Source organism: Nerophis lumbriciformis, linkage group LG25, assembly GCF_033978685.3.
Source record: "Nerophis lumbriciformis linkage group LG25, RoL_Nlum_v2.1, whole genome shotgun sequence".
Taxonomy (NCBI): Eukaryota; Metazoa; Chordata; class Actinopteri; order Syngnathiformes; family Syngnathidae; genus Nerophis; species Nerophis lumbriciformis.
Window position 1 is genome coordinate 5,757,960 of NC_084572.2, and position 15,029 is coordinate 5,772,988.

At 36.6% G+C, this 15,029-nt stretch overlaps 1 protein-coding gene across 1 annotated transcript in view; it reads right to left on the reverse strand.

The window, feature by feature from the left end:
• Window positions 1-10,124: 10,124 nt before the first annotated feature.
• Window positions 10,125-15,029, reverse strand: part of nampt1 (nicotinamide phosphoribosyltransferase 1) — a 43,412-nt gene continuing 38,507 nt past the window's right edge. Inside the window, exons 9-11 of the mRNA XM_061983599.2 lie at window positions 14,837-14,977; window positions 14,633-14,767; window positions 10,125-10,683 (exon numbers count right to left, since the gene is read on the reverse strand). Of these exons, the coding sequence (XP_061839583.1) occupies window positions 10,570-10,683; window positions 14,633-14,767; window positions 14,837-14,977 (390 nt within the window). The 3' untranslated portion in view covers window positions 10,125-10,569. The remainder of the gene's footprint in view (window positions 10,684-14,632; window positions 14,768-14,836; window positions 14,978-15,029) is intronic.

The following is a 15,029-nucleotide window of genomic DNA, read 5'->3' on the forward strand; positions in this document are numbered from 1 at the left end:
TAGGCTCTTTACAATGGAATGCTTCTGTTGCATAAAGGATCTTTGACCAGCATTTTTACAACAAGACCTATTGAAATAGTGGTAGTCAAAAATCATTTACATGACCAAATCTTTTAACTTTTTTGGAGCCTATTTAAACATTCGTTTACATAATAAAACTATTTTTTAAAAGATCTACTGCAAAAACACTTGTCAGAGATCCCTTATACAACAAAATCCTCCATTTTTAAGATCTTATCTAAAAAATGCTAGTCAAAGATCCTTTATGACCCAATTATTCATTTTAAGGGTCTAGTTTAACAAGGCTATTCAAATATTTAATAAAATCATCCACTTTTTTAAAGCCTATTCAAATAAATGCGAGTCAAGGATCCTTTTTGACCAAATCATCCATTTTATAGAGCCTATCTTAAAAATGCTGATCAAAGATCCTTTATACAACAATATCATTCTATTTTAAAGATTGTTTACACTTTACATGACCAAATCATTCATTTTTTAGAGCCTATTTCAAACATGTTAGTCAGGATCGTTTAGATAAGCAGTTTTTGACCGGGGCGCCGCGTTTGGCTAATTAATTATATACATATATATATATATACACATACACACATACATATACACACACACACACACACATATATATACACTACACTGCTAATATACTTATTATGGGCAAAAAAAGTACGGGTATGCTTCAAATTTCAGCACTACCAACCAAAATAAGTAGTACTTTTAAAATTGGGGTTGTATTTGGACTTCATTAATACCATGAGTACAACTTATATGGACTAAAATATGCATGTATACTACATACAAGGGTCCAAAAGTCAACTTTGAGGGTCCCAACTACAAAAATTGGGCTCCAAAAAGCAACAAGTATGTCACCAAAGTGAAAAGTCCTAATGTAAAAACACTACAAATGTATAGTTAGCTACTTTTGATATATATATATATATATATATATATATATATATATATATATATATATATATATATATATATATATTAGTGATGCGTCCGGCAACACCGATGCATCGGCGCATGCGTCGAGCTCATAGAGCAAAACCCTGTGTCGGTGCGCGTACCGCTTTTAGAAAGTCACGTGACCGATCATGAGCTGTTTTGGTCACGTGACCGATACGCCAACTGTGTCGCCTCCTCTGTGCCCTGTGAGCGGCTCTTTTCTACAGCCGGAGAAATAATAACTAAGAGAAATCGTCTAAAATGTAATACGCCAGAAAAACTTTTTTTTTTTTTTTTTTAATAAAAATGTATAAAAAAATAAAATTAAAAAAAATTCCCAGTCCACAATCATCCACAACACGTTCTCTTAGATTTCCATGTTATGATACATGTTCACATTATTTATTGACTGTATCTAAAAAAGATAAAAATATATTTTTATTTAAATGAAGATATGAAATAATCCTAAATGAAATACAATGACTTGGTTTATATTATTGTATATACTAGGGCAGGGGTCACCAACACGGTGCCCGCGGTCACCAGGTAGCCCGTAAGGACCAGATGAGTTGCCCGCTGGCCTGTTCTAAAAATAGCTCAAATAGCAGCACTTACCAGTGAGCTGCCTCTATTTTTTAAATTGTATTTATTTACTAGCAAGCTGGTCTCGCTTTGCTCGACATTTTTAATTCTAAAAGAGACAAAACTCAAATAGAATTTGAAAATCCAAGAAAATATTTTAAAGACTTGGTCTTCACTTGGAATAAGCGGTAGAAGATGGATGGATGGATGGGTCTTCACTTGTTTAAATAAATTCATTTATTTTTTACTTTGCTTCTTATTACTTTTAGAAATACAATTTTAGAGCTAAAAAATACAACCTTAAAAATGATTTTAGGATTTTTAAACAAATACCTTTTTACCTTTTAAATTTCTTCCTCTTCTTTTCCTGACAATTTAAATCAATGTTCAAGTTCAAGTTTTTTTTTTTTTTTATTGTAAAGAATAATAAATATTTTAGCTTCTGGTTTTTCGACGAAGAATATTTGTGAAATATTTCTTCAAACTTACTATGATTAAAATTCAAAACAATTATTCTGGCAAATCTAGAAAATCTGTAGAATCAAATTTAAATCTTATTTCAAATTATTTTGAATTTCTTTTAACATTTTTGTTCTGGAAAATCTAGAAGAAATACTGATTTGTCTTTGTTAGAAATATAGCTTGGTCCAATTTGTTAAATATTGTAACAAAGTGCAGATTGGATTTTAACCAATTTAAAACATGTCATCAAAATTCTAAAATTGATCTTAATCAGGAAAAATGACTAATGATGTTCCATAAATTCTTTTTTTAATTTTTTCAAAAAGATTCAAATTAGCTAGTTTTTCTCTTCTTTTTGTCGGTTGAATTTTGAATTTTAAAGAGTCGAAATTGAAGATAAACTATGTTTCAAAATTGTATTTGAATTTTTTTCGTGTTTTCTCCTAAACCGTTCAATTAAGTGTTTTTTTCATCATTTATTCTCTACAAAAAACCTTCCGTAAAAGGAAAAAAAAATGTACGACGGAATGACAGACAAATACCCATTTTTTTTAATATATATACATTTATTTATTTAGCTATTCTTGTTTAAATCACACTTACGTGTAACTTACAAATGACAATATATTTATTTATTTAAGTGTGTATCAAACTGGTAGCCCTTCGCATTAATCAGTACCCAAGAAGTAGTTTTTGGTTTCAAAAAGGTTGGTGACCCCTGTACTAGGGCATCAAATCAGTGTCAGTTGAGTCGGTCCATAGGTTGCCTGTAGGGATTTTTAATGTCCAGCAGATGTCAGTATTTAGTGACACAGTATCGACACAGTATCAATACAGTTTTGCAATGTGTCGAAACGCTTCATGACGCCTCATCAACCCATCACTAATGCGTACATATATGTCTATGTGTACATAATGGATGTATAATTATTATTGGATATTAAGAGTATGTGAAAGTTCGACTCCTACCTTGTTTACTTCCGTGACAACCTCCTTAAAGTTTTGTAAGGAAACAAAAAAATCAAGCAGCTAAAATGCGCCAAACATGGATAAGTCTGGTGTTTTATAACATCCATAAAGTTCAGTGAGCTGTTTGTGTTGTGAGACCATGTGAGTTGACCTTTGTTAGTCGCATTTATTTTCTCCCCGCCATGACTAGGGAAGGTTGTTTGCATTGGGTCATATAAAAAATACTTTGCTATATCCCACAATTAAAGTTGTTGTTAATGTGCAATGACAATAAAGGCCTGTTCTATATTCACTTCAAAGCTAAATCCATGGTCATTGTCTTGATTTACTCACATTGTCCATAAGATTTTACGGACGTCATTTAGCCTTTCTCGAAGAAAAAATGCCCAATGCTTGTTTTTGGCTGATTCATACGTGTCGTAATGCCAACTATATAATATTAATTTGGAAACACCCCTGTGGGCCAGATCCTTATTAAACTCATGACTTCTCGCGGGCCAAACTGAAGACATGGACGGGCTGCTCTTGGCCCACGGGCTGTAGTTTGGACACCGGTAGTTTAAATGATAAAATATCATCCTGTTTTTAAAGGATATACTACAAAAATGCTTGTCAGAGATCCTTTACATAACCAAATGATCCCCTTTTAAAGAGACTATTTAAAACATTCTAGTCAAAGATCCTTTATGACCCATTCATTCATTTTTAAGAGCCTATTTTAAAAATGTCATTGAAAAAATGGTCACATAATCTTTGATAAAATCATATTTTAAAGCCTATCCAAAAAAAATCAATTATGCAACAAAATCCTCAATTGTTTAAAAGTCCAACTGCAAAAATGCGAGTCAAAGATCCTTTACATGACCAAATCATTAAATGTTTTAGAGCATATTTCACATTTTTTAGTAAAAAATCTTCCTTTGTTTTTAAAGGATCTATTGTAAAAATGCTTGTTGGAGATCCTTTATACTCCATAATCATCCCTTTTTAAAGCATATTTCCAAAATGCTAGTCAAAAATCATCCCTTTTTTAAGGCGCATATCTAAAAAATCCTCTGTTAAAACAACAAAATCCCCAAAGACCTCTGCAAAAATGCAAGTCAAAGATCCTTTACATGGCTACAAGAGCCTACTTCAAAAATTCCATAGTTACCGTTTATTTGATACTTCAAAAATGCTCATCAGAGATCCTTTATACAAGAAAATGATTTAAAAAAATGTCTGAGGTGGCGACTTGTCCAGGGTGTACCCCGCCTTCCGCCCGAATGCAGCTGAGATAGGCTCCAGCGAAGGGAATAAGCGGTAGAAAATGGATGGATGGATGGATGTATAACCCATTTCAAAGATTCTAGTCATTTATGTAATAAAATCTTCCGGTTTTTAAAAGGACCTACTGTTAAAAATGTGGTCAAAGATCCTTTATGTGACAAAATTACTTGTTTTTAAGGACCTACTGCAAAATCAATAGTGCACTACTGTTACTTAAAGGATCTTTGACACGCATTTTTAAAAAAGGTACAACAACAACATATATATATATATATATATATATATATCTACATCCTGAAAATATGCAAACAAAACTGTGTTTAGATAATTGATACTTCAAACTTGCATAAATAAATCTTAAGGAATATAACATAACTTGGCTTCTGAGAGCTTCAAAATGTAATGAATAAAATGCTAAAATTGTTGATAAACAAGCAATTATTTTAATAATTAAATATGGTCATTTTAAATGAATTATGATCATTTAAAATTAATTATTTCAAATATGTTTATTTTAATGTATAATTCTATGGCTGGATGTAATAAGGAGTCAGAAAAAATACAAATAAAAATACAATTAATTTTGATGTTTTTAGCAAAATATATTAAAAATGTATTTCGTTTTTGGTTTTTTTAATTAGTAAATATATTTATTTTTAGGTAAGATAAACATAATAATACAATGTATCTCTAGTATGGATGATTTAGTTCTTGTCACCCTGTTGTCTTCCCGTCTGAAAAAAGGCTGTCCTCACCCAGGTCCGCATGGAGGCCGCGCCCCCTCCAGCTCCGGCTGAAAACCGGGAGATTTTCGGGAGAATATTTGTCCCGGGAGGTTTTCGGGAGAGGCGCTGAATTTCGGGAGTCTCCCGGAAAATTCGGGAGGGTTGGCAAGTATGGTGTATGGAATGCTTGACTTGGTGAATTCTAGCTGTCAATATACTCCTCCCCTCGTAACCACGCCCCCAACCCCCGAAATCGGAGGTCTCAAGGTTGGCAAGTATGCATACTTGCCAACCCTCCCGGATTTTCCGGGAGACTCCCGAAATTCAGCGCCTCTCCCGAAAACCTCCCGGGACAAATTTTCTCCCAAAAAACTCCCGAAATTCAGGCGGACCTGAGTGACGTGTTGACAACACACAACAACAGTGTCTACCGTAAAGCAGTTCGTCTGCCGTAAACCGCAATGTTGTGACACTTTTAAACAGGACAATACTGCCATCTACTGTACATGCATATGTGACCCACCCATAATGTGTCACATTTTTGTGTTGATTTATTTATTTTATTTTGTGGTTTGAATTCGTTTTTGGAGCTGTCATTACACATTTATCAGTATTCACATTGGTCAGTAGGGCGTTTCTTCCCAATTGAATGCTATCACCTGCAGACCGGAAGTGTCTTGTCATTCTGATGAGCGCGACCAGTCTGTGAACAATTGAAACGTCCTGTGTGCTTTTTCCTCCTGTATAACAGGTTAGTTTTGGTGAATCAACTCACTGAATAATATCCATGTGATCTTTATAAGTTTAAGTACACATTCTGATGGTGGAGCCTAACTCTAAAGTGTTTGTGAGTTGTAGTTTGTATTTGTGAATGAATTCAGTGCACAGCTGCAGTAATCAATACAAAAAGGCGACGTGAGTGCGCAATGTTTACATAGGAACTTCTGATCCTGATTCAGACTCCCAAATTAGAGCTCCCGTTTTCTTATTGATTTTATAATGTATATTTGTATAATGTGTGTGTTCTGAAATAGTGACAGAAAATAGAACAAGGATGGACAATTCAACCCTTAACTCAACAATGAGTAGATGAGTGTTATGTGTGTGTAAATAAATGAACACTGAAATTCAAGTATTTCTTTTATTTATATATATATATATATATATATATATATATATATACATATACATATATATGTAATAATATATATATATATATATATATATAGCTAGAATTCACTGAAAGTCAAGTATTTCTTATATATATATATATATATCTTAACCACGCCCCCCGCCCCGTCCACGCCCCCCCCACCTCCCGAAATCGGAGGTCTCAAGGTTGGCAAGTATGCTTAAGATGTATTTATGCAAGTTTGAAGTATCAATTATCCAAACACAGTTTTGTTTGCATATTTTCAGGATGTGTATATATATATATATATATATAGAGATGAAATAGTCTTGTGATTTTTTTCCCACACATACACATATATATATATATATATATATATATATACTCCTCCCCTCTTAACCACGCCCCCCACCCCCCGAAATCGGAGGTCTCAAGGTTGGCAAGTATGCCCACGGCACACCAAACTGTATCTCACGGCACACTAGTGTGCCGCGGCACAGTGGTTGAAAAACACTGCTTTACGGTATAAAATCTTCCCGTTTTTTTTAAAGACCATCCTGCAAAAACACTGTAACACTCTTATGTGTTAAATTGAACTGCACTATTTATTTTCTTTTAATTGAACCAATCCATTTAAAATACACGCTGGGATTAAAAAAAAACAAAAAAACACACACACACACAAGTTAACTGGAAAATAATGTCCACTTCAGTGTATTTAGCATTTGAAGATGCGATGTTGTGTACAATTACAGCCACACAGACCAATGACAAACTGACAGGTGGCGTCTGTGTTGTCGACAAGAGAGCGAGGTTTAAATGCGTCGGTGAGAATCCGGGACGACCAACATATACACAGCAGGAAGTCAACAACACGTATAGGAAAGAAATAACAATTGTCATCCTGAATACAACACACGCACTCTCAAACACGTCCAATCAATCGAGCGGATGTGGATATTTTATTGGTAGAAAACAGAGAGGAGAAAAAGGTGTAGTTTTTTCTCTCCCTCGTCTGCTTTTAGTCAAACTAGCCATGTAGAGAAAGGCAGTATGGCCGCTTGATTTAGTCAAGAACTGCAATGTACAAAAAGTATTTGCAACTGAGGTAAAAACACAAACGGTATCAAAGTGATACAATTTTAACACTGGACTACAACAAAAAAGTGATTTTAACAGTGTGACGCTACTTGGGGAGTGTGACGGTCAGGGAAGGTGACATCACAGGCGGGCTGCGCTAGTGCCGACTATAGACAGTGTTTGGTTATTCTACAAACAGGCTGGAAGGTTATTCATAGCACGATACAGTGGGTCTGGGTGGATTTTTGCTCGTGAGAATCCTGCATGAAGAAGTGGGGCTTGGGTTCGCGTGTCTGAGTGTGCTCAAAACGACCACCAGGTGGCATCCGTGAGCAGATAATACTGCATCATCTTAGGTCGACACCATGCTTCCCTAAGTGAGAGAGGAGGCAAGAACCAATCCAGACCCAGCATACAGTACAGGCCAAAGACCTTCTCCTCATTCAATGCGTTTTCTTTATGCACACTCTTGGCATTCTCTCGATGAGCTTCAAGCGAACAATGGGAGACCGGGCTTTCTGCTCCGCCGCTCCCAGTCTGTGGAACGCTCTCCCTGACCACCTGAGGGCACCACAGACTGTTGATGCTTTTAAAAAAGCCTTTTTTTAGATGTATGCATACTAGTTCACCTATGGTCATGAGCTTTGGGTTATGACCGAAAGGACAAGATCACGGGTACAAGCAGCCGAAATGAGTTTCCTCCGCCGGGTGGCGGGGCTCTCCCTTAGAGATAGGGTAAGAAGCTCTGTCATCCGGGGGGAGCTCAAAGTAAAGCCGCTGCTCCTCCACATGGAGAGGAGCCAGATGAGGTGGTTCGGGCATCTGGTCAGGATGCCACCCGAGCGCCTCCCTAAGGAGGTGTTTAGGGCACGTCCGACCGGTAGGAGGCCACGGGGAAGACCCAGGACACGTTGGGAAGACTATGTCTCCCGGCTGGCCTGGGAACGCCTCGGGATCCCCCGGGAGGAGCTGGACGAAGTGGCTGGGGAGAGGGAAGTCTGGGCTTCCCTGCTTAGGCTGCTGCCCCCGCGACCCGACCTCGGATAAGCGGAAGAAGATGGATGGATGGCATACTAGTTCTAGCTATTAGGCTGTTCTAGTTTTTATTTATTTATTTTTTTTTTTAAATACTGTAGCACTTTGAGGTTGTTTACTCAATGTAAAGTGCTTTTTACAAATACAATCTATTATTATTATTATTAGGGATGTCCGATAATGGCTTTTTTGCCGATATCCGATATTGTCCAACTCTTAATTACCGATACCGATATCAACCGATACATACAGTCGTGGAATTAACACATTATTATGCCTAATTTGGACAATCAGGTATGGTGAAGATAAGGTCTTTTAAAAAAATAATAATAAAATAAAATAAGATAAATAAATTTAAAAAAAAATTATTGAATAAAAAAGAAAGTAAAACAATACAAAAACAGTTACATAGAAACTAGTAATGAATGAAAATGAGTAAAATTAACTGTTAAAGGTTAGTACTATTAGTGGACGAGCAGCACGCACAATCATGTGTGCTTATGGACTGTATCCCTTCCAGACTGTATTGATATATATTGATATATAATGTAGGAACCAGAATATTAATAACAGAAAGAAACAACCCTTTTGTGTGAATGAGTGTAAATGGGGGAGGGAGTTTTTTTTGGATCGGTGCACTAATTGTAAGTGTATCTTGTGTTTTTTATGTTGATTTAATTTATTAAAAAAACAACAAGAAATAACAAAAAAAAAACCGATACCGATAAACTGATACTGATCATTTCCGATATTGCATTTTAAAGAATTTATCGGCCGATAATATCGGACATCTCTAATTATTATTATTATTATTATTATTATAAGCACACCTGTGAAGTGAAAAGCCTTTCAGGTGACTACCCCTTGAAGCTCATGGAGAGAATGCCAAGAGTGTGCAAAGCAGTACTCAGAGCAAAGGGTGGCTATTTTGAAGAAACTACAATACAAAACATGTTTTCGGTTATTTCACCTTTTTTTTTATGTTAAGCACATAACTCCACATGTGTTCATTCATAGTTTTGCAAACAGTCATGAAAATAAAGAAAACGCATTTAATGAGGAGAAGGTGTGTCCAAACTTGTGGTCTGTACTGTACATCGGATTATTTCTACCTTTTTGCTGCCGTTGCAGTTGGATTTATGTAAATAAAATAAGCAGCTGGCCGCAATTTGGACAGCCTGTAAAAGATGTTAGAAATGACAGTAATAAAAATAATAATAATAATAATAATATAACCAAGTTTGTATTGGTTGGAATGGCACAAAAAGCACGCGGGTGCTCTCATTACAATTTGGTGTCAACTAATGCGCTGCAACAGAAAAGTAATGTTTTTGGTCATTTAAAAAATACATAACAAAATTTTAATAATATATATGAAAAAATATGATTATTGAAAATAAGTTTCTTTTAAATGGGAGAAAATATATATATATAAAAAAATTCTACAGCTGTTAGTTAGCTGGTCACGTGCTTCACGCTCACACCTGTGATGTCATCAACTCGTACAATAATCAGGGGCGTCAAATACGTTTTCCGCACTTTGGACACCCCTGTTGTACGCCTTTTTTTGTGGTAAAAGGTAAGGCAGTGATGCCGAACGAAACCGCCAGGGGAGAAAAATCCAAAACCTCTGCAGGAAATACCTTTCAAGTGGAAAAAGAAGCATCCAATCCCAGACTTCCAATTTGCCTAATGGAATACCACCCAGCACACCTGTACCCAACACACACACACACACACATACGCGCACACACACACACACACACTAATTAATTGAATCCTCTTCATTCCAGTGAAGATAGTTTGTGCGATGTGTTCCTTCTCCATCTTGGTGGTATTTGGAGAGCACTGTGTGTTTACATGAGGGGAATGCTCTACAGGGGACAAAATAGCCGTCCTGCACCTTCCTGGATACACTTTTTCTTTTAATAGTGCAAAACATTCAGACACCAGTTGATAAAGAGTTTGGCCTTTTCTTTTTTCTTTAACAATAACTTGGTTATTAAAAAGAAATGATTCTAAGGGGTGTGTCTTCATATGGTAAATGCCTTCACTTGGTAGTCTCCATGACAAAAGAGACAGCGCTCTCAGCCAATCACGTCATCCGGTTTAGCTAGCTCTTTTTCTTCTTTTTTTTCTCTTTCACATCATCCCCCACTGCGGCTCTTAGTGAGCAAACATTTTAATTTTTAAAAGAAGTCACAGTATATTTCAAGGGAGGAAGAGTAATATCAGTGCACGTGACCTCCATTTTGTAGGGGTTTGACGTCACAGAGGCCAAGAGGTGAATGGTTGAAGGAAGGAGAGGGAAATTCATTCATTCATTGGTTACCGACTTTACCGGCGTGCTCAGTGCAGCAGCTCGTCGAGCTCGCTCTCTTTGAGTTTGGCATTGTCTCTGATTTGGTCGAACGTGTACGTCTTCACAATCTTGCCGTTGTGGAAGACCGTGTGCAGCAGGTCCTGGAAAAAAGTACAAGAATTAAAGAGTATATATATATATATATATATATATATATATATATATATATATATATATATATATATATATATATATATATACATATATATATATATATATATATACACATATATATATATATATATATATACATACACACACACACACACATATATATATACACATACATATATGTATATACATATACACATATATACACACACATACATATATGTATATACATATACACATATATATATATATATATACATACATATACACATATACACACACACACACACACACACACACACACACACACACACACACACACACACACACACACACATATATATATATATATATATATATATATATATATATATATATATATATATATACACACACACACATATATACACACACACACACACACACACACACACACACACATATATATATATACACACTAGGGATGTCCCGATCCAATATTTGGATCGGATCGGATGCCGATATTTGCCAAAAATTGCGTATCGGCAAGGCATGGGAAAATGCCGATCCAGATCCAGTTTAAAAAAAAACTCCGGTCCGTGTTTTCCAACGCACCTATTTAAATAATACATTCCACTTTTCTGCTGCTCCGTAATTTCCGTTCCGCATTTTCCAGCACACTTTCAACACATCCACAGGTCTGTGGATTCTCACGCAGTTGCTTTTAGCTGCTGGCATTACACGACAGGCTCTTCTCACTCTTTCCTGTGTCTCCCTCTCACAGACAGCAAGCGCAACTTTTTACACACGTCACATACTGTCACGACACACGTCACATTCTGTCACGTCATACGTCACATACGTATACGTCCTCTCCCAGCAGAGAGCGAGGTAGCGGCATGGCTAACGTTAGTTGTGATGCTAGCGCAGCCGCTAAGGTGCGCGCCTGCTCAAGCTTCCTCTGCGCACGGCAAATCTATGCCACGCACAAAATCAAATAAAAAAATAAGCGCATAACAATTTTCGACACACGGACACGACAGAGAAAACAGCTTTCGTCATCATTGTTCAAATATTGTGATGTCTGTCGAGAAGCTTATCTCCATTCGGTGCCACACGCCCACACCATCAAAATGCCGAAGCAAAAATTTCCACATCAACACCGTATGAAAAAATTAGTGATTTTTTTAGTTGTGATTTCCTTCTCTGCATGAAAGCTTAAAAGTAGCATATATTAATGCAGTATGAAGAAGAATGTTTTGATGTAGACATGCAAGCCTTGAAAGAACATTTTGAAAATCAAGACTACATTTCCTGCAAATGGGTGCATTTCTACCCTATATTTTAACTTTAGATTTATTCTCATATCAAACTCTTTTGGCTGTCTTTTTGACACTTACATCCGGCGCCCCCCTCCACACCCTGGATTATAAATACTGTAAATAATTCAATGTGATTATCTTGTGTGATGACTGTATTATGATGATAGTATATATCTGTATCATGAATCAATTTAAGTGGACCCCGACTTAAACAAGTTGAAAAACTTATTGGGGTGTTACCATTTAGTGGTCAATTGTACGGAATATGTACTTCACTGTGCAACCTACTAATAAAAGTCTCAATCAATCAAAACGTATAGAATCATCATACTGCTGTGATTATATGCATCAAGTGTTCATTCAAGGCTAAGGCAAAATATCCAGATATATATTGTGTATCGCAATATGGCCTTAAAATATCGCAATATTAAAAAAAGGCCATATCGCTCAGCCCTAGTTCAATGATGCCATTTCTGTTTGTCATGTATAATTTTGTCTATTTTGTGTTTATCCTTGAATAAACAGGTCAGTTTCTTGTTACCAACCATTGTGTATTATTCAAACTCCCCTAATTCAGCTGGCTAGTTGTTATCAAGAGTACTAAAACCCTTTTCAACATGATTCTGACAACTGAGTAGGCTAAATAACTTTAAACTTTAATACATGCTCGGATAGGCCAGTATCGGTCAGTATCGGTATCGGTCAGTATCGGCATCGGATCGAAAATGCAAAAACAATATCGGTATCGGATCGGAAGTGCAAAAACCTGGATCCCTAGTATATATATATATATATATACATATATACACACATACACTTATATACATACACACATATATATATATATATATACACACATTTATATATATAAATATACATATATATATATACACACACATACACTTATATACATACACACATATATATATACACACATTTATATATATACACACAGATATATATATACACCAACAGATATATAAACACACGCATATATACTGTATACATATACATCACACACACACACACACACACACACACACACACACACACACACACACACACACACACACACACACACACACACACACACACACACACACACACACACACACACACACACACACACAGTAGTAGTATATAGTTTAAATAACATTCATGTTCCTATATAAATCTTCTGGTGCTTGATTGATTCAAATAGCCTAATGCAGGGGTGCCCACACTTTTTCTGCAGGCGAGCTACTTTTCAATTGATCAAGTCTTGAGGATCTACCTCATTCATATATATAATTTATATTTACTCATTTATGAAAGATATGTGTTTGTTAACAAGTTAAAGGTGCTTAATGATAATACAAGCATGTTTAACACATATAGTTAATATTGTTAGTAAGTTAAAGGTGTTTAAAGATAATACAAGCATGTTTAACACACATACCGTATTTTACGGACTATAAGTCGCAGTTTTTTTCATAGTTTGGTGGGGGGTGCGACTTGAGTGAAATTATTAACACATTACCGTAAAATATCAAATAATATTATTTAGCTCATTCACGTAAGAGACTAGACGTATAAGATTTCATGGGATTTAGCGATTAGGAGTGACAGATTGTTTGGTAAACGTATAGCATGTTCTATATGTTATAGTTATTTGAATGACTCTTACCATAATATGTTACGTTAACATACCAGGCACGTTCTCAGTTGGTTATTTATGCCTCATATAATGTACACTTATTCAGCCTGTTGTTCACTATTCTTTATTTATTTTAAATTGCCTTTCAAATGTCTATTCTTGGTGTTGGGTTTGATCAAATAAATTTCCCCCAAAAATGCTACTTATACTCCAGTGCGACTAATATATGTTTTTTTCCTTCTTTATTATGCATCTTCGGCCGGTGCGACTTATACGCCGAAAAATACGGTAGATTCCTTTCTTTAATGAAGACAAGAATATAAGTTGGTGTATTACCTGATTCTGATGACTTGCATTGATAGGAATCAGACAGTAGTGCTGATAACGTCCGCATTTTCCAAATGGAGGAGAAAAAAAGTCCTCCTTTCTGTCCAATACTACATGAAAGTGGTTGGTTTTTGGCATCTTATTTGTCCAGCTTCCACACTCGTTTTTATACACTTTACCAGAAATACATTGGCGGCAAACTCCGCAGCTTGCTAGCTTGTGCACGCCAGCTTTCTGAGACTCTTATTTTGTTAGCGCAGGCAGGATGAAGCAGAGCTTTTATTGTGCAACTGTGCAGTCGGTCTTTGGAGTTTTGACGGCAGGTATGGCGCGAGAGTCTGTTGAAATAAAAAGTGTTTCTCGCCTTCCTGTCGGTAATTTTTTCTTAATAATGAGCTGGCAGCAGACAGCGTCATCGCAGAAGACCCTCGGGTGCCGTGAATGTCAATCAAGTGACGAAAGTGACGTCATTGTGAAGATTTATAATCGCTCATTTTTAGGACTATTTTTTTTAATGCCTGGCTGGCGATCGACTGACACACCCTCCGCGATCGACCGGTAGCTCGCGATCGACGTAATGTGCACCCCTGGCCTAACGCTTTAGGGTTATAGCGCCACCTGCATGTAGGAAAAACCTGGTTATGAATTCTTCCTGTTACTGTGGATATAGCTTACCACGCCATACTCCTCCAGGTCACCTTTGCCCTCCTCCAGAGTGACAAACTCCCCGCTTTGAGTCCGGTGCAGAGATAGCCGACCTTTCTTAGACCTCTTGTTGGGGTCTGCCACGGGGTCCTTGAACACGTTCACCTGTATGCCATAGCAAAAGATGTGTCACCCGCCATGTTTTGGTTCCAAGTGGAGCTTCCTGGGTCTCACCCCGAGTCCATTGGTGACCACGTAGCTGCATTTAAAGGAGCAGTTGAGCAGATCTCGGGTCAGTTTCTGCAGCAGAGCCCCTCCGGAGCCGAAGGAAACGTTCTCGATAGACCACTTGTGCTGCTTCATGCCCTCCACTACCTATCAGAAGACACACAGCAGTCAGAAAAGTGATCTGCAAACAGGATTTTAA